Source organism: Gadus morhua, chromosome 2, assembly GCF_902167405.1.
Source record: "Gadus morhua chromosome 2, gadMor3.0, whole genome shotgun sequence".
Classification (NCBI taxonomy): domain Eukaryota; kingdom Metazoa; phylum Chordata; class Actinopteri; order Gadiformes; family Gadidae; genus Gadus; species Gadus morhua.
Window position 1 is genome coordinate 10,963,465 of NC_044049.1, and position 26,466 is coordinate 10,989,930.

General features: G+C 42.5%; 1 protein-coding gene across 4 annotated transcripts in view; it reads left to right on the forward strand.

Moving 5' to 3' along the window:
• Nucleotides 1–22,157, forward strand: part of LOC115558983 (nuclear body protein SP140) — a 43,604-nt gene extending 21,447 nt beyond the window's left edge. Inside the window, exons 5-21 of one of the 4 annotated variants that reach the window (XM_030377568.1) lie at nucleotides 5,856–5,894; nucleotides 6,019–6,055; nucleotides 6,256–6,405; nucleotides 8,709–8,891; nucleotides 11,639–11,755; nucleotides 12,307–12,440; nucleotides 13,516–13,554; nucleotides 13,685–13,721; nucleotides 15,564–15,680; nucleotides 15,931–16,070; nucleotides 17,087–17,097; nucleotides 17,134–17,155; nucleotides 18,648–18,778; nucleotides 19,079–19,187; nucleotides 20,859–20,933; nucleotides 21,155–21,295; nucleotides 21,789–22,157. In XM_030377568.1, the coding sequence (XP_030233428.1) occupies nucleotides 5,856–5,894; nucleotides 6,019–6,055; nucleotides 6,256–6,405; nucleotides 8,709–8,891; nucleotides 11,639–11,755; nucleotides 12,307–12,440; nucleotides 13,516–13,554; nucleotides 13,685–13,721; nucleotides 15,564–15,680; nucleotides 15,931–16,070; nucleotides 17,087–17,097; nucleotides 17,134–17,155; nucleotides 18,648–18,778; nucleotides 19,079–19,187; nucleotides 20,859–20,933; nucleotides 21,155–21,295; nucleotides 21,789–21,872 (1,566 nt within the window). In that variant the 3' untranslated portion in view covers nucleotides 21,873–22,157. Of the gene's footprint in view, nucleotides 1–5,855; nucleotides 5,895–6,018; nucleotides 6,056–6,255; nucleotides 6,406–8,708; nucleotides 8,892–11,638; nucleotides 11,756–12,306; nucleotides 12,441–13,515; nucleotides 13,555–13,684; nucleotides 13,722–15,563; nucleotides 15,681–15,930; nucleotides 16,071–17,086; nucleotides 17,156–18,647; nucleotides 18,779–19,078; nucleotides 19,188–20,858; nucleotides 20,934–21,154; nucleotides 21,296–21,788 lie in introns of all 4 variants that reach the window. The other 3 variants (XM_030377561.1, XM_030377577.1, XM_030377584.1) reach the window with 3 other exon arrangements.
• The last annotated feature ends 4,309 nt before the right edge of the window (nucleotides 22,158–26,466 follow it).

Here is a 26,466-nt window from a genome sequence, read left to right on the forward strand (position 1 = left end):
CCTCCCGATTCCTCAGGTCCATCTCTGCCAACCTGCTACAAGTTCCACGGACTGAGCGACGGACCTGGGGTGATCGGGCCTTCTCAGTTGCTGCCCCCACCCTTTGGAATTCACTCCCCTCCCACATCAAAGTCTCTCCAACCCTCTCTTCTTTCAAATCTGCCCTCAAAACACACCTTTTCACACTAGCCTTCCCCACCTAACTACCACCTTATTCTTCATGTTTAACCTCTGTTTTTCTTTTATTCCTAGTCTGTCTTACATAGTTTTGATAGGGCAATATGTAAAGCGTCTTAGAGTACCATATTAAGCGCTATATCAATTTAATTTATTATTATTTATTATTATCATTTAAGTAAGATGTACCTTGGGGTCTCTTATCCATCAAAGGGGCTCGCAAAGGACGCATACGCTTCCACCTGTGGCTCCAGCCCTACAGGAAATGACTCAGCAAGTGCTCCATCTCGTTGCACCTGCACCCAGCGGCTCGCTTGCAAGATTTTGGTCTGAAGTTCTTCCCAGACCTACACCCTAGCCATCCAACACACATATCTGAGAATCAGGCTTCTCTTTAATAATGACAAAAAGTTATTAGAGAAATACACATTAACTTTTTGTTATCTCATAAGCGGCGTGGTGCCGGCTCCTTTTTACCTTTTGACCCCAGACTTCTGGGGGAATAGCTGAATCAATTCATTAGTCAATCAGAAGCATGTAAATATCTTCCCGGTGGCGTAAGAGAGCTTAACGTGTAGATGCTAAATAACATGTAATTTGTCAGAAATCTCCATCGGGAAGCAAATCTATAGCTGGTCATTATTGATAAAGGCCTCCAAAATCGACAGCTAATTACTACCCCGAAACATATTCAAATATGATCATGTGTGGCACTGTTGCAATCGCCTCGAAACGTAGATGTCAAAGGACACCTTGTTTGCCCCGTTACGCAACCGGGAAGATATTTTCATACTTCTAATGGATTGATTCATATTTTAAGGTTCTCGGAGTGAGACTTTAAGCGGCTGCAGCAGAAGTGTTGAGACGAAAGATGATATCAAGACATTTATAGAATATTCCCATTCACATTATGATTCTTCGTCATAACATCCGACCAAACATCCTTTACAGTCACCGAGCGAGGTTTATGAAAGTCCAGGCCCCCCCTTCCTGCACTCGGGGTCCGACCGGGCCAAGTTTCGGTGCGGGGGTCCCAGTAAGGCCTTAGAATAAGGTATTCAAATTTCAGGGCGGTAGGACCTTCCTATCTCAAAAACTGTTTTTCCACCACATTCTGAACCATTAGGTCTTGCAGGTAACACTTCTGAGGGGCTTGGTCCAAATGACAGTCCATTTGGGAAAACTTTTTTTCTCTAAGGGCTAGAACTCCAAATCTCGGATATGTCGTTCTCGGGGCCCCGGGAAATGTGTGTAAACATTTTAGCATCCCTAGCTATCTCGAAAAGGCCGGAAAAGGGGCATGACCTCCAACAGTACAGTAAATGTACATAAGACAGAGGTTAGTTTCTAGTCCCCATTTTTTGTGGGATGGAGGTGTACATTTGTGGCTTAAGGTGTGTAGACACAGCTGGCCTGTGGCCACGTTTTTGAAGTCTGGGGTCAAAAGGTCAAAAGGAGCCGGCACCACGCCGCTTATGAGATAACAAAAAGTTAATGTGTATTTCTCTAATAACTTTTTGTCATTATTAAAGAGAAGCCTGATTCTCAGATATGCGTGTTGGATGGCTAGGGTGTAGGTCTGGGAAGAACTTCAGGCCAAAATCTTACAAGCGAGCCGCTGGGTGCAGGTGCAACGAGATGGAGCACTTGCTGAGTCATTTCCTGTAGGGCTGGAGCCACAGGTGGAAGCGTATGCGTCCTTTGCGAGCCCCTTTGATGGATAAGAGACCCCAAGGTACATCTTACTTAAATGTTAATAATAAATAATAATAAATTAAATTGATATAGCGCTTAATATGGTACTCTAAGACGCTTTACATATTGCCCTATCAAGAGAAATAGACTAGGAATAAAAGAAAAACAGAGGTTAAACATGAAGAATAAGCTGGTAGTTAGGTGGGGAAGGCTAGTGTGAAAAGGTGTGTTTTGAGGGCAGATTTGAAAGAAGAGAGGGTTGGAGAGACTTTGATGTGGGAGGGGAGTGAATTCCAAAGGTTGGGGGCAGCAACTGAGAAGGCCCGATCACCCCAAGTCCGTCGCTCAGTCCGTGGAACTTGTAGCAGGTTGGCAGAGATGGACCTGAGGAATCGGGAGGGGGCGTGGTGATGAAGGAGGTCGGCAAGGTAGGGGGGGGCTAGGCTGTTGAGGGCCTTGTAGGTGATGAGTAAGATGTTGTAGTCGATTCTGTGTTTAATTGGAAGCCAATGGAGTTCACGGAGGACAGGTGTGATGTGTTCTCTGGAGCGAGTACCAGTGAGGAGGCGTGCAGCTGAGTTCTGGACATATTGAAGTTTTTTGAGGACTTTGTTGGTGGTGCCGTAGAGAAGACCATTGCAGTAGTCAAGCCTGGATGAAATGAAAGCGTGGATGAGTGTCACAGCAGCGGTAGTTGACAGGTTGGGGCGGAGGCGGGCGATGTTTCGAAGGTGGAAAAAGGCAGTTTTGGTAATATGGTTAACATGGGGGAGGAAGGAGAGAGTGGGGTCCAGGATAACTCCAAGGTTACGGATTTTGGTGGAGGGGGTGATGGTGGAGCCGTCAACGTTAAGGGTGAAGTTCAGAGTGGATTGAGTGAGGGTGTCATGCTGCTGGCCTTGCCCCTCCTCATGCTGCTGGTCTTGCCAACTAGAACATAAAAAAATAAATCTCTACCTAAAGAGAACCAGTTTTCAAAGTGAATATCAGCTTGGAAACATAACATAGTAGGCCTATACCAAAACCTCTATCAATCAGTACCCCTATCCATGGGAATGAGTCACACCAAGTTTAAAGCTTGTAGGGAGAGAGTGCAATGTGGCAGAAGTTAAAGTAATGTGCTTTAATTTAGAACTCTAGATGGTGGTCTATGGTGCTATTTCACTTCATTAATGTACCGAGTTTTAACACAAATCATATTTAATTGACATATCACTGTAGTTAATAATTAAATCTTAATATAAATGCTTTCTAACTTCTTAGGGGTTAGGGGCTAACGAGTCAGTTGTAACAGCAATGTAGTAGTCGTATGGCAAAGGTAGGTTTTTCCCTATCCAAGCAGTGGCACGCCAACCAGCAAACATTTCCTCGACCTGCGTTGAGGTGTATAAGTCAAGTAGATGTCGAGTCACAACCTGACTTTATTTCGCGCATTTGACGACATGAAAACATAATTTTGGAATTGGAGTGTTGAAACTGAATAGACACTGCCAGCAAGCATTTCTGCATTTAACAAGTCTAATATACGCCGGGTCACAACGTTACTTTATTTCAACCATTTGTCGGCATGAAAACATATAGGCCTAGGGAAATGGTGTTTTAGAGGACAGCTTGTTTGCCACTTTTGTAACTGTGGCTCCCTCTCACTCCTTTCCACTGTGTATTTATATCGATTGAACGAGAGGATGTAACGATAACTCCACGAAAATAAAGGCTCGATGGCTATAATAATTTAAATATAATTAACTTATAAAGCGTGTTACAAGACACCAAGATGATCTGGCTGGCTGACTAAAAAGGCACTGTCTTTGGAACTTATAACACAGGAGGTCTGGCTTGCCGACGAAAAAGCATTGCGATCATAAAAGCGTGACCATCTGACAAAAAGCAGAAATATGGTAATAAATGGATTCGATCCGACAATCTCCTGCCTACAGGTCAAGCGTCTCTATCAAATGGGCCACGGGAACCACACAGTTGCAATTGCATTTACTAATATATATATCTAAATGACGCTACAACTAACGCCAAATGAGAGGAGAAATTCTCAAAGCAGATCTGTGCTGAACTGATTTGGTCTGCTTGTCTTGGTCAGCGATTGGGCGCAAACACTTCAAATGCATTGGCTGAGAGAAAAGAAGGCGGAGATTATTAGCATACTAGAGGGACGCCGTATTTTACGCGCGTTTTGATGTTCAAAACACGCGTATTTTACGCGCGTTTTGGTGTCCAAAACGCGCGTATTTTACGCGCGCTCTTGAAAGGCTTAATTGCGGCGTAAAAAGCGGCGCTTTTTTGCGCATGACGGCGTAAAATACGCAGTTTTTCTACATTTTACGGCGTATTTTACGGCGTAATGAAGGTGATACACGTCTAAATGATGCCGCTTTCTGGCGGGGATGGCTTGCCATACCCGGCTGCCCTCTGTCGGGCGGTGGTGCTTCGCGGCGGCGGTGCCTCGCGGCGGCGGTGCCTCGCGGCAACCGGCAGCAGGCAGCATGTCGCAGTTCATGCACTTCGATGTCGTTCTGCCATTGCATTCAAAATTCTGTAACTAGCCTGTTACTACGAAGTTAGCAACTACCGTACACGTATTAGCATTTAGCACTAGCTCAATCACGACTCCTTCAGAATTTCTGTGGGTGGTTACTAGGGCTGTCAAAACGAACTTCGCTATTCGAATATAATTCGAATTTTTAAAAAAGGAGAACATTCGAGTGCGGCAACTAACGTTCGAACTCAAGAATTACATTCAACTTTTGCCTAGCAACGACGCAAATCAAAGTCAACGTCGTGCGTCGTGACGTTCGGCATTGTATGCTTACAAGATGGTGGGAAGCAGCGCGCGAGCAGACACAGAGATGGAAAGCATAACTTTCGGATTTCCATCGAGAAACGGGAAGATTACGTCCAGAGAAACCGTCATTTGCAAATTATGCTGTAAATCGTTAAAGTACCACTCGACTACGAGCAACATGAGCGCACACCTCCATTCAGTGCATTACTCGGAGTACGCAGAACAGTTAGCGGCTGAGGAAGAGCCACGGTCAAAACAGCCAAGAATAACATCGTAAAATAGCAGTGTGTGTGTGTATTTGAATGATTGAACATAAGTTTTGTATTGATTTGGTAAAACTTGTTGTAAATGTTACATAACAGATTTGGTTGACGCGCCCTCTAGTGGACGCGGGACGTAGGCCTAATAATAAGATGGTATCGGTGTATATAATGATATAATAAAAATAAAATAAAAAAACATTAAAATATTCGAATATTATTCGAATATTCAACATAAGAAGCATTAGAAATTCGAATATGATTTGAGGGGAGGATTGACAGCCCTAGTGGTTACGAACCAACCAAGTGGGCAGGGCCATGATTAATAATTTGACAACGCTACGTAGCAGTGTCACCTTATCCAGATTGGCTAATTTCTTCTGCCTTTTTCCTTTCATTGGCTATTGCATACAGCAGACAAACTGCATAGATTTCAAATTTACCACAGGTCACAAACTTATTCTGACCTATGTTATTTAACAAACAATAGGAAAAATGTGATTTTAATGGCATGGGCTCTTTAAAGACAAATATAAATGTAACTTTTGGTTGTGGGCAGGGAGTTGGAGGCAAGAGAGTTGGGTGTAAGGTTTGAAAGTTCATGCCTGCATGAGCAAACTACTAGTGATCAATCACTTTGGCTATGTTTAAAATATCTAGATTCTACAACCGTGTTTGAATCTAGATTTAATAACTTATCTGTTAACACAAAAGGCTAAACACACTCACAATCAGCCCAGCCTGTTTAGACATAGGGGAGCTTATATCCTATATGAGGAACCTTTTTCCAGTAGCTTAATGTGTGTGTGTGTGTGTGTGTGTGTGTGTGTGTGTGTGTGTGTGTGTGTGTGTGTGTGTGTGTGTGTGTGTGTGTGTGTGTGTGTGTGTGTGTGTGTGTGTGTGTGTGTTGTGCAACCCCGTTGCAGCACGGACACCTGACATGCCCGGGATATAATAAGAGCAAGGTAACTTTCAATAAATCAATTATTGATTAAATAAATCAAAAATTATTTGGATTGCTGGTTTGAGTTTTCTCAGGATTAATGCTGGCTGTTTATCCTCCTTCTGCTCGTTTTTTCTCATGTCTAGGCTAAGAAATCAACGCTCCCCTGCAGCTCAAATACCGGTTTGTTGCGGTTATTCTGCTTCATTTATTTGACATTTTACTTGTAAAGTTTAGGTATTTTTACCGCATTTATCTCTTAAGTGACTGAACAGGTGAGGCTGAGAACAGTCAAAGCATGCAATCAATATGACCAGAGATGATAATGAATTGGTCTTCAAATTAAAATCAAACATTTACATGACCATTTTTTCTATTGTCAGTTTCAGCTATCTCTGAAAGCGAAGAAGAGATGGAGGAAGAGGAGGGGGAGGAGGAGGAGCTGCAGGCCAACCCGGATGAAGAGGAGGTCAGCATTGAGGACGAAGTGGAACTGCAGGGGAATGACAGCTCTACCCAGCGTTCCGATACAGGTACATGAGACAGTGCCACATATGGACACATTAAAATGTATTACCACTATTGTAGTATTAATTTATATTATAAGGATTATTAGCTATTACAGGCTAAAGTCCATTATCAGAATTTTAAGCCTTCAAATGTGTTTTAAGGAGTTTTTGGAAAGAGGGGGCATGTTATCCACATGGTTACGACCCATGCCAATTTAAATGGCCAATTCCATTGAGCGGTGCGGTTAGCCAGTGATATGTTACTCGTTCATATTTTGGGCGAACGTGAACTGAACGTACTGTATTAAGTGTCTCCGTGTGGTTCATTTGCAGTTGCGGTGCTGTCAGCTTACTGTTACATTAAACTGTAATCAGAAAACGCGGTTATATGCTATAGACTAGGGGTGGGAATCTCTTGGCACCTCACGATTCGATTCCGATTATGAGATCAACGATTCGATTCTGAAGCGATTATCGATGCATCTCGATGCATCTCGATGCAACAATTCTTTTTATGTACATTTCCATTTGTGATTTTCAAAAATGTATATATACATCTGGGTTTGCTACTCAGTTTGCTAATCACTTCCTACTTTTGTGATGATCATTAAAGACATCAACAGATGAATTAACTTATCTAATATTTCATAAGAGAGAACGCTTTTGTCACAAATATGACTCTATGAACAATGCAATGATCAATGCAGCTTGCGTTATAATAACACAATATGGAAGCATGCAAAAAATAGGTTTCAGTTTTATTTTATTTCTAATCTTTTCTATGTCATTAAAGGAAAAGCTGCTCTTGAATTAGAAGGAGTTCCTGTGTCTGGCTGTGAGTTTGCGCGCATGCTATGCGTAGGCTGAATCGCAATCGTGTCAAGACAAATCAGATTGGCCAATACACACTGAAGATAAATTCAATAATTTCAAAAATTACAAAAATTATCCCTCTCTGACGAACATAATGTTGCAGCAGGCAAAAAATAATAATAATCTGATTATTAATGTATCTGCATCGAGACAGAATCGTTCTAGCGAGAATCGCGATGCATCGAAGAATCGATAATTTTTCCCGCCCCTACTATAGACCCTATAGTATCTGGTATAAAGGCTGGGACGAATTTCAAATTATAAATATGTACAATCCATTACATTAGCTCTCTGGCTCGATCAGCAGACTAGAATACCTCCTAGAATCATTGCTTGTTGGCCGGAAACGGAAAGGGGGGCTGTTTACGTTTGGTTGTAGTCTTTTCGCTCGGTTCTCCGTCTTAACAGTAGGGCTAGAACCGAGCAAAAAGACTACAACCAAATGTGGACACCCCCCCTTTACGTTTCCGGCCAACGAGCAATGACTCTTCCAACAGAAATCCATGGGATTTACAAAATGCGCTAAATGTGCAATAAAACATGATAGAAACTGTATTTCGCTACGATACTTGATTCAACCACTCTATCTCAACCTATACAAACCAGAAAGGGGGCTCAATGTTCAAAATAAAAAAAATAATAGCTCACAGCAACATAATGAAAAAAAGAACGGATGGAAATATAATAAAAAATATAATCGATTTAAAAGAAAATCGGAATCGAAATTGAATCGAGAACAAATAATTTGCAATGCATTGATGAATTGAATTTATAAGTCAAGGAAAGGGGGAAAAATACAATGTTTTGCAGGTGGCGTCACGATTAAGGGGCACCAGCGGCATGGTTTGTGTGGACTTCTGCAGCTCTGCCTGGGCAGTGGTTGACTGCGGCATCCTAGAGAAAGCTGAGCTTTTCAGGAAACTTATTGTATACCGGTACAGTGTGTTGGATAGTGAAGCTCCATCGGAGCATCGTTTTATTTAATACCCGTGTCCGAAGGTTAGGCTTCCCGGACCGATATAGTATAACGCTACGGTGTGGCGCATGTCATTTGAAAAACAGGTCATTATAACTCTCATACAAAACGACGGCACTAAAGAAGTGTCACAATGTTGCCCTGGGCCGTAACCAAGGCGATAACATGCCCCTCTCCTAGAACTCTCAACATAAAACACATTTTTCAAGACCTCAAAGTTTTAGATTTCCCGGTGAAATAGTGAGTTCATTGGTTCTTTAAACTGTAATGTTATTTTTAAGTTCTCGTATCGGTACTCTGTATATATCTGCGAATACCCAAATGTAAGAACTTGTACTTGTAATGGTCTGAGCAAAAGTGGAATCGGTGGATCCCTAAATATGCTAAAGGGATGTACTCTTCTTAAAGTAGAATTTTTTTTAAGAGTGCTTCCAAGAAAATTTAGAACTAAATGGCTTTGCGTTTCTCACTGTTCTAGGCTCCTTCCCACTTTCTGATGAGGAGAGCAGTGGCGAACATGCAAGGGAAGGACTCTCGGAAGACAAGTCCATAGGGAAAGAGAGAGGGGGGAGAGATAAACTTGGGAGTTTCTGTGACCGGGACGAGCAGCAGGGACACTCTTCTTCTCAGGCTTCTCCAAGGAAGAGGAAGCCAACCTTCGGTATACTGTCCTTCACCACCAGGGGTGCTATGCCTGGTTGATGTTGTGAAATCCCTTATTAAGTCAAGTCCCTGTTTGTATAGCCCTAATATACTGCCTTGAGAAAACCGACAGATATAAAAATGTAGAACTATATCGAAAAGTAGTACTGTAAATCGATCTTAACCCAAATTATAGAGGGGCGAGGAACAACTTGCAGTGAGAATTAAGAATGGGATGTTCGTGGCATAAACCTAGCACCAATGAAGTTTAACTACAAATAGGCCTACGTTATTATGGAGCAGTATATTAGGAACACAAAATATCAGTAATCATGACTGGCATAAATTGCGAACTGTACTTTACAGTACAATTATGGTGCTTTGATTTATATTTGTTTGATGTTCAAACAATTGTGCATGGTGTTTGGGTTGAGGGAGGGATTAAGTACGAAAGAGATCACCTGCTGATCAGTGTTCATTGCAAATAGGAATATATACCCTGATTCTCTGATCATAATGTCATTAAAGGGGTAGTTCGGAATTTTGGACATAGGGCCTGATTCCCAAGTGAGCATTGGTATTCTATATCACTGGAGACCGTTTTCAACACATTTCATACAGTCCTTCTAGTTGCAGAGTTCGCTCGTGCTAGGCTAGCGCACGTCAACGGGCAATGCTAGCCTGCTATTAAAAACAGTCTTACCCACTCCACAGTACACCTGAGGTAAATCAATTATAACGACAGACTATAAATCGAAATGTCTGTTTATAGAATAATGTTAGAAATAAAACCAACCTTGCATTGCATTGCATTTTGAGGGAATTGCGGGGTCTCAGCAGCAGTGTTTATATTCCTGTACGTAGGCTACGGCAGCAGCGGACTGATACCTAGGTTACCTGCCGCTGTCATTGCCGCAAACGCAGAGTACAGTGAACGAAGGAATTCTATAAGCGTATTCAATTAACAAGATATGCCCACGTTTGGAGGAGTTAGCGATGTATCTGCTTTTGAAGACGATTATGAGGAATTTGTTGTATCCAACGAACCGTACATGTATGAGCCGGTGTTTTGATGTCCAAGCCAGCCGCAACAAGCCACAGTTGAGTCCTTTCTGGATCTCGCACTGGAAATTGGTGGAAACTTTGTGGTGCCCATCTGTACCGTTTATTTCTACAATTTCTAAAAGCACACTGAACCATCATGTTGCCTAGTCGTTCAATTGCGCTTCTGTCCCACGCTTCTCTGTTTACGTTCTTCTGTCGTGATTCGGTTACAAACCTAACCAGCGCATAGTAAAATTCCGCTTCTGCTGAGAAAGTAGTCCCTCGTTGATTCATGCGATGCAAGGTTAGTTTTATTTCTAACATTATTCTATCAACACAGACATTTAAATCTATAGTCTGGCGTTATAATTGATTTACCTCGGGTGTACTGTGGAGTGGGTAAGACTGTTTTTAATAGCAGGCTAGCATTGCCCGTTGCCGTGCGCTAGCCTAGCACGAGCGAACTCTGCAACTAGAACAGGGGTTCTCAAAGTTTTGACAACTGAGGGCCAATTTAGGAACCCAAAATTTGACTGAGGGCCGCCAAAGGAAAAAAAAATTGGCGGGAAACGCCGCCAGCATCCCAGTGGTAAAAAAAAACGTTGCACCGTGGACCTCTGGGAGTGAGGTCAAGTCCCTTTTCTCTTTTCTCTTTATAATCATTTATTTTTCTTTAAATTAATATTGACATAATAATACAAAAAAAAAGTTTTTCTTTTTTTTTTTCTTTTTTTTTTTAATCTAACTTACATAATTATGTATGTCATTGCGGGCTTCCAGGAATGATTCCACGGGCCGCCATTGGCCCGCGGGCCGCACTTTGAGAACCAATGAACTAGAAGGACTGAATGAAATGTGTTGAAAACTGTCTCCAGTGATATAGAATACCAATGTTCACTTGGGAATCAGGCCCTATGTCCAAAATTCCGAACTACCCCGTTAATTTAGAGTAGACATTGTCCCCCACTGTCCTTTGTGTGTGTGAATAGGTGAGAGTGAGGCCACATGTTATAAAGAAACAACCACCGTCTCAGCCCTAATGTTGGAATCTGCAGTCCTTCTGTGATATGGCAGAACAAGCAAGTTATGCCTCATTAGGGAGATATATATTAGGGGATTTCTACAGTGGCTAGTCTAAAGGGAATATTTATTGACACTTTACCGTTTACTAATGCTAGCCGAGTTCTGGGTTATTATGCGCTTACAGATCCCTGTCTCCAGCAACATGATTGGTCGAAACCAACACAGGGAAAAAAGCGAAACCCTTTAATCCAGATATACATCCAGTGAGGCTAGTCCAGACGGAGTGGCTTGCACATTTGTTTTAAAAGTTCAAGCCTACACATATGTACTTTAGGTGTACTTTGGGTAAACTTTGAGTAAGCAGTCCAGAAATCCATAACCAGAACCAAGGTATTTTGGACCATTCACAACACGGTGTTCAAGAAAATAAATCCCCTCTGAAACATAAACGAGCCAGGCATTGTGATGCATTGCTTAATACTGTGTCCTGATTGGTTGAAATACCTTGAATCCGGTATTAGGTATAGTTCAAGCCACTCGCCTCTCTTGAGTTATTGACTGAAATTATGTATTTCATTCAGCCAGGGTTGTCTCTTTGATATAAAGTACCAGAAAGACAGTGGTACATTATAATGTATCATTGAATTAATCTTCACCCTGAATATATTAATATGGTTTGTGTTATATTCCTGAGCCTAGGCTCTCTGCCGAAGGGGGAAAATGTGGAGATCGGGACGTTGGATAAGTACAGGCACCAGCTGCCTGTTACCTGTGGTGACGAGCAGGGGACGCTCTACCGCGACAAACTGGCAAAAGGTGAGCCGGTAATAGCCTGATTAGAGGCTGGAATCGGTGATCAATTTATTCCTGTTCCAAGGGTTGAGTTTATACAAAGTTGTGTACAGAAACACAGCGACGGAATTTATGTTTTGTTATTTATGTGAAGGAATTGGTAATGACGTTTTCAGTTTGGCGTTTGAGGTAATGAACTATTAAGCCTACAAAATGAGCCATAAAGGAGTAAAAGCCTGATTTACTCCTTGGTTTAGGCCCGGGGATTCATGATTCAACTTTCTGTATTATTAACATTAAAGATTAATTATTATGGTTTTCATTGGAAATGTTGAAAATCAAACCAGGTATTGCATTTGAAAATAAATAAATATATAAAATTTAAAATTTAAAAGACATTGGTTACACTGGAAACAGTAACCAACTGGAGGAAAGGGAAAAACCAAACAAGATGGGGTTTTTATTTGTCTCTTCAGGTTAAACAGAGTGGGCTTGAGCAGAGATTTAGTTTATTTTTTAAACCTATTTTCCTCCTTCAAGCAGTCTTTACCTTATGACTGTCTCTGTGGTTTCAGGAGAGGCGTGCATCCTGAGGAACAATGAGTGGTACACACCCCGCGCGTTTCAGAAGCTTAGCGGCAAGGGCAGCCGCAGTAACTGGAAGAAGAGTATCCGTTGCAACGACACCACGTTAGAAAAGCTATTGAAGGTATTTAAAAGGAGAACCAAACCCTAAAAACAATTATTATAGGGGACGAACTGAAGGACCCGCTAGTCATTAGCCGCGTTATCAATTGATGGCAGACTTGGTCCAGTCAAGCACACATCCACAGATTTAAGAGCTTTCACCTCCCACACACTCAAGGTAAAGTGGGCTGTGATGGCTTTGGCCCACCACAAACCCAGCCTCCACCTGCTTTGGTTCTGCTGTGTATTATACATCACCACAATGATAATGTTGAGATATCTGAGGTACCACATGGAGGATTTGTTTAGTGCCCCCTGTTGTCAAATGTTGGTATTATGTATCTGACATCTATGTGTCCTGCTTAAAATCTTACTGCAGGGAAAACCATAAAGGAGTAGAACCCTACCCCAAAACTAAAATTATTACCACTTCATGCAAAAAATCGTTAAATCTATCAGATGACAGAAGTGATGTTAGGAATATCTATATCTTAGGATCTCTAAATCTTGACATTAATGCATAAAGTTTTCAAAACATAGGATAATTCATATAATAAATATATGATATAATATTAAAATACTAATTTATGTATGGAATCACGACTCGAGTAGAAAGTGCAGACACCTATGCCTGAACAGTAATAAAGCCACCACTTAAAAAGGTGTCTGTGAGACGGCATGTTTCACAATTTTGGTTGTGGGCAGGGACAAGGTCAAACAGGGTGTTAGGGGCAAGAGAGTTGGGTGTAAGGTTTGAAAGTTCATGCCTGCATGAGCAAACTACTAGTGATCAATCACTTTGGTTCTGTTTAAAATATCTAAATTCTACAACCGTGTTTGAATCTAGATTTAATAACTTATCTGTTAACACAAAAGGCTAAACACACCGACAATCAGCCCAGCCTGGTAAGACATAGGGGAGTTTATATCCTAATATGGGGAACCTTTTTCCAGTAGCTTAATGTGTGTGTGTGTGTGTGTGTGTGTGTGTGTGTGTGTGTGTGTGTGTGTGTGTGTGTGTGTGTGTGTGTGTGTGTGTGTGTGTGTGTGCGTGCGTGCGTGCGTGCGTGCGTGTGTGTTGTGCAACCCCGTTGCAGGACGGACACCTGACATGCCCGGGATATAATAAGAGCAAGGTAACTTTCCATAAATCAATTATTGATTAATCCAAAAAAATCAAAAATTATTTGGATTGCTGGTTTGTGTTTTCTCAGGATTCATGCTTGGCTGTTTGTCCTCCTTCTGCTCGTTTGTTCTCATGTCTAGGCTAAGAAATCAACGCTCCCCTGCAGCTCAAACACCGGTTTGTTGCGGTTATTCTATTTAATTTATTTGACATTTTACTTGTAAAGTTTAGGTATTTTTACCGCATTTTCTCTGTTTACGTTTGGTTGTAGTCTTTTCGCTCGGTTCTCCGTCTTAACAGTAGGGCTAGAACCGAGCAAAAAGACTACAACCAAACGTGAACACCCCCCCTTTCCATTTCCGGCCAACGAGCAATGAGTCTTCCAAAAGAAATCAATGGGATTTACAATATGCGCTAAATGTGCAATAAAACACGATAGAAACTGTATTTCCCTACGATACTTGATTCAACCACTCTATTTCATCCTAGACAAACCAGAAAGGGGGCTCAATGTTCAAAATAAAAAAAATAATAGCTCACAGCAACATATTGAAAAAAAGAACGGATGAAAATATAATAAAAATATAATCGATTTAAAAGAAAATCGGAATCGAAATTGAATCGAGAACAAATAATTTGCAATGCATTGATGAATCTATATTTTTACCCAGCCCTAACATACACAGTAGCGTTATGCTGTATGTGTCCGGGAAGCCTTATCTTCAGATATGAATACATTGCTGCTCAGATGGAGCTTCACCAGCCACACACATCGTGTCAATCTGCTATGAGTCTCTGAAAAGCCCAACTTTCTTGCGACACCACAGTCAACCGCTTCCCAGACAGAGCTCCACAAATCCACACACAGCGCGCCGCCGGAGCCCCTTCATCGTGACATCAGACTACCTCGGAAAAAGTAGTCTGACGTCGAATGTTTTGCTTTTTTCCAGTAACAGTGATAAAATTACATTGATTATTATGTTGATGATCATATAAGACAAACAACCACGTTTAAAACAAAGTGGTTTCAAGTTCACTGGCTCTTTAGATACGATTATGACGTATGTATGTATGGTTATTGGTTCCAAAATGTATTGGAACCAATAACCAGTAATGCCAGTAAAACGCTTCAATCAGGTTAGAATTTATCAGAGCACATCCAGCGTCATGTGCCCCAAAACAGTGTGTTGCAGGGCCTAGTGGCGTCTCCTCTCGTCCAAAAAATGGATACATGTTTGCGTTAACATTAATTTCATCTACTATGGCTAAGTGCAACTTTAACAGCTCTGTACCTTGTGCAAGAAAACTCAAAATTAGGAACTTTTGGTATAACGGCATTAGAGTCGCATGGGAAGTCAGAAAAAAATAAAACCGCTGTTAAAAGCCATCGGCAAACTCTAACTCTAATGGTTCACAAACGGTTGTATGTGGCAGACACAAGCATATTTACCTAAATGAGGCATAGCTCACGTCAGCATATTCGGCGAAATTCCACAAACCTAACTTTGGTTTGTATCTATCGTATCTCCTAATTGTAAACAGATATGTCTTATAGAGTACTACATTATAGGCACCTATAACACGCGATTATATGAATCACGCTCTCTGATATATTATGTGACTCACTGTATGTGGCTAATCAGTTAGATTAACCACCATATGCAGACATTTTATGTCTGGGATCTATGTTTTTGTTGAATGTAGCATTGCATATTATACTCTTACGTACACACAGTTCTGTGTAGTCTTGTAATTTTGAATGCAAATACATTTATTTACTTTGCAAGTAATTATGGTACTTTGATTTTCCTTCATATCCTTTATACTTTTTTGCCAGTATGTAGGTTAAATAAGTCTTAAATTGCATTCATAAGTCTTCAACAGGTCTTAAATTTATCTTGTTGAGACCTGCAGCAACCCTATACTAGAATTAGCATTTTGAGCAATGGAATTATTAGCATTGTTGACTTAATTATTCATTCAAATGTTGTATGTGTATATATATATATATATATCCAGACCAAGGAGATAATCTGGAGGAAGTGACAGACGAGAGGCCCAGGGTCGGCCAGAATGAGTTCAGAGTGATATGTGGAGCTCTGAGTGGGATGCTGCACAAGAGCCGCTTTGCCTCAGGTATCAGGGTCTATCTGTCTACCTATTCCTGACTGCCAATTGTCTTCCTGGACCAAAATATAGCTAATTTAATGAACTTAGATGAACTTATTTAAAAAAGACATGGCAAATGCATACACATCGATTATGATCATGGCATCAAGAACAGCATTTGTTAAATGTTGCGTGGCATTATGAACGCTGTAGGAAAGTGAGGGGAGTTATGGTCTGGTCAGGCGTGGTCGGATGGCTGAAGGTCCTCTTTCTCCAGGGAGGTGTGGGAACAGTATTCGGACGGAGGACCGTTGGATGAGTCCAGCGGAGTTCGTGGCGCAGGGTTCAGCAATGGCTAACGCCCTCTGGAGGAGGGACATCCAATGGGAAGGACAGCCGCTCGACAGTCTCATTGAGGTAACACACTTTCTGTGTGTGCGTGAATGATACTAATGTGAACTCACACCCACACCTATGCCATATTTTTTTTTTACTGATTTGGAATGTGGTCCCATATGTCGTCATAAAGGATCTAAGCTCCTCCCGTTTCTCTGCCTTGCCCGACCAGAGAATTTGGTCCGCCAATGAGACACGACCTTGCGAGCGCCACTGTAACGCAAGTGTTTACTGTTGGTGTTATGGCGCATAACAAGCCGGTTCTTTGACGTATCTTGTATTTCTACAGCGAGACTGTCGTTGGGGTTATCTCAGCCATGGTTGAGAAGGAATTGGGGGAAAGGAACTTTGGCTTTGACTCCCTGAAGTACATGAACCACGGCATGGAGGAGAAAGGGATTGTTGGCCGCAAATGACTCCCGCTTGAGCCCCGCTTCCCGCTGCCGAGGGACCGCGGTGGTGCCTAAGCGCTGACCGCTGCCGAGGCGGCGAGGCTCCGGCGGGAGACAACCGCTGTCAATAATCGCGGGCAAAAATCCCTTTGTTCTCCATGTCGTGGTTCAGTCTACTTCAGATTGATGTGGACATGGAAGAACCAGAGACGTTGGAGAACCCGACGCGGCCGTTTGAGATTCATAATATCGTGGAGGCTAACACAGCTTTGGCCGTGATAATATTATATGACATAGATATCTATGTATAATATGATATTATTTATATATAGAGCTCCAGGACTCCCGTGTGTTCTAGAATACCTACAGAACGCGGCTAAAAGGCTGTGTGCGCCTCGCCGTTGCGATACATCCAATGTAAACAGAGCGCATGGTACCGTGGCTGCAAGCTGCTCAGGGCCACAAACAACTTTTTATGTAGTTGCTCCTATATCGATTTTTCCCAGCCCTATGTAAGTGTGTGTGTTTGTGTGTACAGCAAAATATATAAAATATGGAATAGGTGTGGGTTTATGTGAGAGTTCACGTTAGTATCATTCATACCCTTTACATATTTCTGAGAGCGTGTGTTCTTGATCCTTCCAGAGGAAGATGTTGCACTTACACCCTGAGCAGTGTTTTTGTGGACTGTGCCATCCAGACCCTCAAGCCCTGGTGAGTCCCTCTGTCTGTTGGAGATAGTTGCAACATGTTTGATTGGTCAAAGAAAAGATCCTAAACAGCTGGGAAGGCTGTTCAGGACTACTTATCATACCATTACTTCTATTTATCATACAAAATACTAATATTATTCTATTTCCGCTCATTTAAATGCTACTTATCATACTTATATTACTACTTATACGTTTTCAAACCAATACTTCTATGTATCTTACTAGTACTACTTCTACTATTTATCAGACAAATGCTACTACTTGTAAGTTTTCATACCAATGCTACTATCTATCAGACTACCGTAGTACTAATTCTACTACTAATACTTAAAATACTAATAAGGTATCATAGCAATACTACTATGATTCATACTTGTAGTACCTTTACTTATACTAGTACTTATAAGGAATCATTCCGATACTATTATGCATTATACACGTATTACTTCTGTTAGGCTTACTTATCATCCTTATACTACTACTAAACTAATGCTAATCATGCTACCGTATTTTCCGCACTATAAGGCGCACCTGAGTATAAGCCGCAGCAGCTAAATTGAATGATGTGTACATAGATAAGCCGCACTGGACTATAAGCCGCGGGTGCAGTGATGTTGCTAGGTACGCGTCCTGCGTCCCTGACGCATTAAAATCTGAAAGGACGCACTAAACTCACTATCCATGCGTCCCGGGGACGCATCTCATTTTCCCCATGAAAAACGATACATTGTGAACATTAAACAACTCGTGTTTAATCACAGTAACTGGCCAAAGAAACCTTATTGTGAGCAGACCGGACAAGCGCTGTTTCAACCCTCTGCGCATCTACTCGGCGCAGACGTGATCCCCTGTACAAAGTATCGCGACATGCTAATTTAGCCGCTACCAAAACAACAGCTCGTCACCGCTGATTTCATTTCAACAATTAAAAATACAAACTTCATAGTAAATAAACCCACGTTTCCACTGCTCGATGCTGTGCTCATTCATGTCGATTATGTTGTAACGTTTAGGGGACGTGCTGTAATGAAATAAATGAAACATAATCCGGTGGTGGTGATGAAAACTACATTGAACGGCAGCCGCCATATTGTTATGCCCAAACGGCGCCTGCGCATACATCGCGCTTCCAACAAGATCCCGTTTTTCTCGAGAAACAGGCAGAGAAGAGAGAACGCAAAAATGCCACCAAAGAAAAAGATGAAACCTATTGCAGGTCAGCAAACTATTGCAGCTGCATTTTCTGTCCCCACTACTACTTCCAGCGTTTCCTGCTGGAGCCCGCCACTGGTGGCGGGGCGCGGACCGGTCATAGAGCCCATAGAGTTAAAGTCGGTGGACTCGTCTGTAACCTGTAAAATCCATAGATTAGCCGCACCGTTATATAAGCCGCAGACTCGAAAAATGGGGAAAAAGGCGCGGCTTATAGTCCGAAAATTACGGTACTAGACATAGGTTCAAACTATATCACTTACCACTGTGTGTGTGTGCAGAAGGAACAGAAGAACGATGATGATTGCTTTTTCTCGTGTGGGGGACTGGGTGACCTGGTGATGTGTGACCACTGTCCACGCTCCTTCCACCATAAGTGTCACCTGCCCCAGCTGGACCCCTATATAGTGGAGTGAGCACTCTCACACACACACACACACACACACACACACACACGCTAAGATATCACTGTTCATACGATGTGGTGCAAGCACACACACAACATGCATGTGCACACAAACCCACAGCCACACACACACACACACAGGGACACCTAGGTACACATTTGGTATTTACACAAACACACAAAAGCACACGACGCACGGACTGACACATATACACAGGCACACAAACATTGCCTCCCCCAAAAAGTAAAACATCCTAACCTTGTGTGTGTGCATGTTTGCCTGTGTGTTTTTGTGTGTGAGAAAAGGGACGACAGTAAATGGATGTGTACATTCTGCATCTGGAATAGGAATGAGTATCTCCCTCGAACGACGTACGAAGAGACCCTCATGATTCCTGTCTCCAACCACATGCTGGTAACCACCCTGGTCATTTATCTAACTCTCTTGCTAGCCTTCATCCTACCTCACACACTAGCTTCCATGCTAACTCTCTTCTAGCTCCCATGCTAACTCTTCACACTAAGTCCTTGAATATCAAGTGCTAGCTCTTCGGCCAGATCGTCCTACTAGCGCTCCCTGCTAGTGTAGCCTATTTTTTGGTGCTAAAGACATGTGGCCAGTGCCACCCAGGATTAAGGTTTGGCAGGGGCCTTTTTTTGTCCCTGGCAATATGGAAAAGAAAATGATTGGCAAATAGGGTCAACAACTCTGTCTCAAATCCATACATAAAACAGTAAAGTAACAGCATATTTAAAGGGGACATATTATGAAAACAGCACTTTTCCTGTGATTTGGGGTGTTGTTGTGGGTAGATGGTGCTCCCACACGCATACCAACTTTGAAATAAGTCTGTACATGGTTTTTTGAGTGAGATACGCATTTCTGGAAGCAGCCCGTCTCCAGCTACCAAACGAGCGAGTCAGTTTCAGCGCCCCCTCCTACGTAGGAAGGGGGCACATTTGAATATTAACTCCCACTTCCCCACTCCCCTCCAATCATAGCATCGCTAAGATTTTGCGACCAGTGGACGAGCAGCTCCGGCGGGGGGGAACTCGGCGCTAGCCCTGCAGCTAAGCTCCGGGAGTACAATCCCTTACTCTGGCGCCGAGCTCACCCCGCCGGAGCTGCCGCTGAGGGGAAGCCGGTAGGAGGAGACATGGAGTAGAAAGGGATTGTACTCCCGGAGCTGAGCTGCCGGACTAGGCCGAGCTACCACAGCCAGAGCTGCTAGTCCGCTGGAGCTGCCACCTAGCTTCGGCGCCAGTTCTGCTCCCGGAGTACACCGCCGGAGCTGCCGGACTGCGGCCGGACGGCTTCAACGGTGGCCGGCAGCTCCGGCGCGGGGAGCTCATTTAGGAGGCAGTCCGGCAGCTCAGCTCCCGGAGTACAATCCTTTTCTTCTCCATGTCGCGGTTCATGGACTTCAGAAAGTCAATGCCAAAGTTCCTTCCCCCCAATTCTTCTCAACCATGGCAGAGATATCCCCAACTATGAGTCTTTACTTGTGGAAGTACCAGAGACGTCAGACAGTCTTTATTATTCATAATATCATCCGAGGCGAACATTGCTTTTGGCCGTGATATTAGATGGATTATATAAATACCCGTTTATATTATGATTATGTTATATTATATAGAGCTCCAGGAGTCAGCAAACGGCAACAATCCCTTCTCCTCCATGCTGTGGTTCAGTCTGACAGCTCATTGGTCAATGGGCAGCAGCTCATTTGCATCAATGCTACAGACACCAGAAACAGCGCATTCTGAAGGGACTGAAACAGGGGATTAGCGGTAGACGATATTTCTTTTCCTAAAAGCTATTTCCACCAAACAGCTTCAGAAACATGTTTTCTGGAACTCAAATACTATGTTTACTTGTTTGGAAAACACCATGATATGTCTCCTTTAATTAACGTATTTGGCTATAAGGAAAATAGAACCATTTGCTGCATCCCAAGGTTTAAAATAAAAGTGTGGTTTTTTTTAGCTGTGACACAGCTCATGGTAACATTGCATTTCCGAAATAGCAACATACAGTATTCATATCGTAATTGGTAATATAAAAGCTGCCTTTGTGCCCTAACAGCCGTGCCACTACCTGCTCCTGTCTCTGTACCATGCAGACAAGGATCACATTTTTGCAAAAGATCCATGCATCGATGTAAGTATCACTGTTTTCAACATTATTCTCTATTGTGTATGTATGTGATCTTGCACGATCTCTCTGTCCCTCCCTCCTTCCCTGCTTCCATTCCTCCCTCCCTCCCTCCTTAACTCTCTAGCAGACAGATATAAACAAACATACTGGCAATTGTGACCAAATCAGAAAGATTTTCAGTTTCTCTCTCGCTCTCACTTTATCTCCCCCCTCCCTCACTTCAGGTGAGGGGATACAGCTCTCATATCGTGACTCCTATGTGGCTGGACAAGATCACAGAGCAGCTCCTAGACCAGCAGTACACCATCGGAATGTTATTAACCGATATCCAACTCATTTTCTCCAACTGCGATACATTTAACCAGGTTAGTGAGTAGGACTCCTCCCTCCCGGCTCACAAATAATGCTGCGTTCGAGATGCATCGTACACCACCCGCCTGAGTTGCTCTTCTGATATAATTTCCTGGCTTGTAGCACTTATAGCATTCCCGTTTCTCTTTGTGGGCAATCGGGGAAGAACAGTCATTGGCTATTCATTTTTATTGTTAGCTACATTAGCCTCTTTAGCAAACCAGTCGTACAGTTAACCTCGCTGAACTTGGTGGACTCTCAGGACTTCGAGTGGGACAGGTTATATTACGACCAAAAGGCCTCTGAAAAGTCGAAAGAAAGCTGGTAGATTATCCACTTTGTAGCTCGGGCAGGAGGTGTACGATGCATCCCGAACACGGCATTACCACCGGCCGTGCGAGTTAGATATGTGAGCTAGACAAGTCATTGTTTTTTTTCATTTGTTATTTTTGCCATGCATGTTAAAGTTCTTTGGTAATGTTTAATAGATTTGTTTTGTTTTTTCAGAATAAACCAGAGTTCCGGGACATGGGAATCAAGCTGAAAGAGGTCTATGAACAATTTGTGGAAAAGGTTTTTCGCAGGCAGTAGCAGAAAAATGCAACGTGCTGATGGACCTTGGACATGCTAGAATTAAATGCGTGGATTTGTCACCGTGCTGCGTTTACCACGTTAAGGAACAAGGCAGTTTAGCAATAAGAACGGGTACTCGTCTGTGTGAAAGGCATAACATTCCTTACTTTAACCTAAAATAACTTTTTTATAATGTTCTGGTCTTTAATGTATAGAAATAGGGCTGTCAAATATTATCAAATGGAATGACACATTATCATTAATACAAAATATACTTCATAAATAAAAACTAGACCAAGTGATTTTGAGGGGGTTTTATTGACTCAGTGTGGGTTGAATATGAAACTTATAGAACACAACAAATTTGGGAATTGTAAACGGGAAGTTACCTAGTACAATTGTAAACCAACAGTTACTACAAGTGAAGTTCACTTAAGTAGCGCCACAGATTTGGGAATTGTAAGCAAAAATCACAGCCAAAGTATAAACATAACTAATGGAGATTTTCAACATCTCAGGATGAAGATATTTAGGCCCCGTTCACACGAAGCCGAAACGGGCGAAACCGTTACGGTTTCGAACTATCCGGTTTCGAAGTATCTCCGTAAAGACGAAGCCAAGCGAAACCGGGTAGATCTGTAGAAACGCTGTAGTAACCATTCCAGGCCCATAAGGGGCGCTGCTTCTGGTACAGAAATCCAGAAGAAATTAAATAAGAAGAGGCGAGCATGCGCATAAAGGCTGCCCTTATGCGCATGCTCGCATGTGATTTCTGAGACTCCGCGGGCTTAAGAGCCATTGGCTAGGAGGTCGAGGGGTGGGCCGATGACGTCATGGTTTGCGGTTTCAGTTGGTTTCAGGCATACATACGAATCCAAAACGAAACCGGGTAGATTTGAAACCACCTACAAGACCTTCGCGGTTTCGCCATGAAATCGGCTTCGTGTGAACGGGCCTCAGTCAACATCAAGTTAATAGTCTGATAATTTACCAGGATAATTGTGAGGACATTCCATTGGTAGGATGGGGGTGCTAAATGTGATATCATAGAATGAATTGGCTTCTAGGATACCCATGGATTAAAGTTCTCCGTCGCTACGACGGATTTCCGTCATTTGGAGTTCACAGAGGCCACTTCACATCTCCGATAACGTCGGGACAAATTTACAAACAGGCGTCATTTGGATAAACTAATCGCATATTAAGGATCTAAATAGGTACTTTCTCGCATAAAAAAATATTAAAACTTAAGAAAGTGATGTATTAACAGCACTGAAGCGAGAATTAAAACAGCTTTTAGCAGCTTTACCGCTGCCGCGAAATGCATTCTGGGAAACTTGCATACTGTATACTGCGGTGCAGTCGGTCTGCTGTATACTGCATACTGAATCCCACATTCAGTATGCAGTATACAGTACATACCGCGCAGTATGTAGTCGGCAGTACGGTAGTATGCAGTTTCGAACATGGACGGTGCGTTCGAGTATACTCTGCGAGCCGACTCGGATCTCGGATCGGACGCCACGCCCACACTAAAATCGTTTTATTATGTTTTGAGCGTAGGTCGTCGGAGAAAAACATGGACACCACCCGGAAAGCTATTGTTGCGGTAGCATTGGCCGACTACTACTACTATTGTCATTTATATTATTTCAGGACTACGAAATAATATAAATGAAACGGTGCGTTTTCACCGTACGAAAACGCAGCCATTTGAACTTCTACAATTTTCACTTAATTTCATGTTTCAATGCATCTTCTGCATATGTAAGTTATTACAGCAATACGAGTGATTGAAATTGCGATTTAAACCACCAAAGCGGTCCAAACACAATGAAAACAGTTCACTGAATGTCACACTGGGCGCATCCATCTTCAATTCTATCTCGGAAGCCTCGCTCGGTCACCGCTGAGTTCAAACGAGATGGCGAGATCGACTTCCGAGGAAAAGGGGCGTGTTTGTGCGTGTCGCTAGGCAACGTCCTCGGAGCTCCGAGAAGGATGGATATTAAAACGCACACGCGTGTATTATGTCGTCATACGTCAACGCCGGTAAAATTGTCAAATTATATAGCGAGTATTTAAAAGGTCTACCGTTAAAATTGACTGAAAACACAAGCATTTTAATGTACATCCCGATTATATATTAAATATATATTAAATATATTATATACAAATGTATATATATACACACCATTTTCGCGCCACATCTTACGTCTCTTTGTTGTGTTAGTGTTGAGTGTCAGAGCGAAAGTTAAGCTAGTATGAACTCCCTTATAATGATTGACGGCTCTGATGTATCGGATATTGATAAAACACAAAAAAATAAATGGAGATGGGCATGGCTGACGGAAACGGGGAACGATGGCAAGCCTTTTTTAGAGGGTAAAATATGAGACAAGCTTTGCAAAAAAAAAATCTTAGTCTAATTGAAAAGACAACAAAAAAATTGCAATAGATGCAAAAGAACAGCTGTTTAAAATCCTCCTCCTGTAAAACAGTATTGGTCGAGCATTTAAAGGTGATGGCTGCATTTGGTGCTGACGTCTTATACATTTGTATTTCTTAAGCAGGTGTCAAGTAACCTAACCTGGAACATGTTTCACACACTGCACGTGACTTGGCTGTAGCGCGAATAAAATTTCAGTCAGAAGATTTTTTTTCACTTTAATCCCTGAGGATACCCCTCACAGTTATACATTGCTTCACTCTCAAAAAGGATGTGTTGGAAACAACATATTCTTGACGCATCCATGTGTTTAGTTAAGGACAACACATCTTGGGCCCTATTTTAACGGTCTGAAACGCAAGTGAGAAGCGCCAAGCGCAAGTAGCTTTGTGGGCGGTTCGATGGCGATGTCGCTATTTTACCGGCGCAAAAAATGACTGTTGCGCACGGCGCAAATCTAAAAAGGGTTGGTCTGAAGTAGCCTAATTACCCGTAGGTGTGGTTTGGGCGTAACGTGCAATAAACCAATGAGAGTGCCATCTCCTTTAAAGGCCCACTATGCAACTTCGGGAATTTCTTCGCTGTCTTCTTGGTTTTGGCACGCACATTTCTCTACACAGCGCCCCCTACAGCTTCGTAGTAGATATTTTACAACACTGTCGTAACAACTCGTTGACGACCCTTCCCCATGCACTTCTACGCGAGCCATGTGCATTTGTTTTCAAAGAAGCCGGCGAATGCGTGGAGCCATGTCCGAAGTAAATGTTCATAAAGTGTAGGCAAGGTTATACATTTTTAAAATGGTGTATTTGTATTGCAATAAACACAAAGCCATCCTTTTTATAGTTGACGGGGAGAATTTATATCCTAGATTATAATTGTTTTATCTTAGGTTGAACAGAACAATCAGTGTGAGAGTGTTGGCCAACATAATAATCAAAATAAACAAGAACCTGGATTCGGGGATTCAGTCTGTATCTGGGGGACGAGACAGACGAACAGCAAAACACCAATGGAAACAAAGGTGTTTATATGGCTGCAACCAAGCAAGCTAGAAACATCCAGGGCTCACAACAAAACGGTCGAGAAAACAATTTTTACAGGGCTCACAACAAAATGGTTGAGCAAACACATTTGTACAGAGACTATCAACATCAAGAATACCACGAGGACAAAGTTCACCAAAGGGTACTTTCAATTTCAAAAGCAACACGGCCAAGTCGGAGTCTGATTTGAAGTCTTCTTTTTCTTTCAGTTCACGCTATTCCTGAAAAGCTTGCCCAACGTTTACTCGTGTCTGGCCTCTCTGTCGGTCAGTCTCCCCTTTCTCTTCTTCTGTTCCTCCGACATTGGGTTTCTCTGACTCTTTTTAGTCGGCTGATCGATGATGAATGTAACAATCCCTTAGTTACTTGTGTTTATATCGAGCCGGTTCCGTGTTTCGGGGTCTGTGCCGCAAAGCAATTCGTTACTTCGCGAGACCCGAGACTCCCGCGAGAGTGGGCGGCGGGTCGCCGGCAGAAACATATTCATTTTCTCCGCCAAGATGCGCAACGGGGAGTTGAAACAACGAACAATCGAACAAAAATGTATAATGGAACCATCGCAATGACTCCTAGCCTGTTATATTAAGGTAAATCAAGCCAAATTGCCTCGCAACAGGCTGTTTATATCTAGCCGGTGCCATGTTTGGGTGTGTGTCTGTGCCGTAAAGCATTTTCGAAACTACAATCTGACTACATTTTCGAGGATACTTCCTCCGCGTCACATCCGGAAGCGCTCGGTCCGAACACATCAAGTTGCATATGCGCTTTTTCACTGTAGAGGCCACATGGGAAAATGACACACCCACCAATCGACCCAGAAATGGATGCAGAACCATCAGCATAACTCTCAACCTGCATACTTAATGTAATTTTGGCTAAAAAAGTTGCATAGTGGGCCTTTAAGAGCCATGAGCGCATTTGAATCTGACGAGTTGATATTTTGACAGCGCGTCATGCAGTCTCCGATGAGACAGATGCACATGAATTTCAAACTTCAAATGCCTCAGTTTATGGCCAAATAGTATGGCCTAATTTACACATGGAATAAGGTTTTCTTCCACAACTTCAGTTGAGTCCTCAAATAAATTTCGGCAAAGAAAACTTATAATATAACATG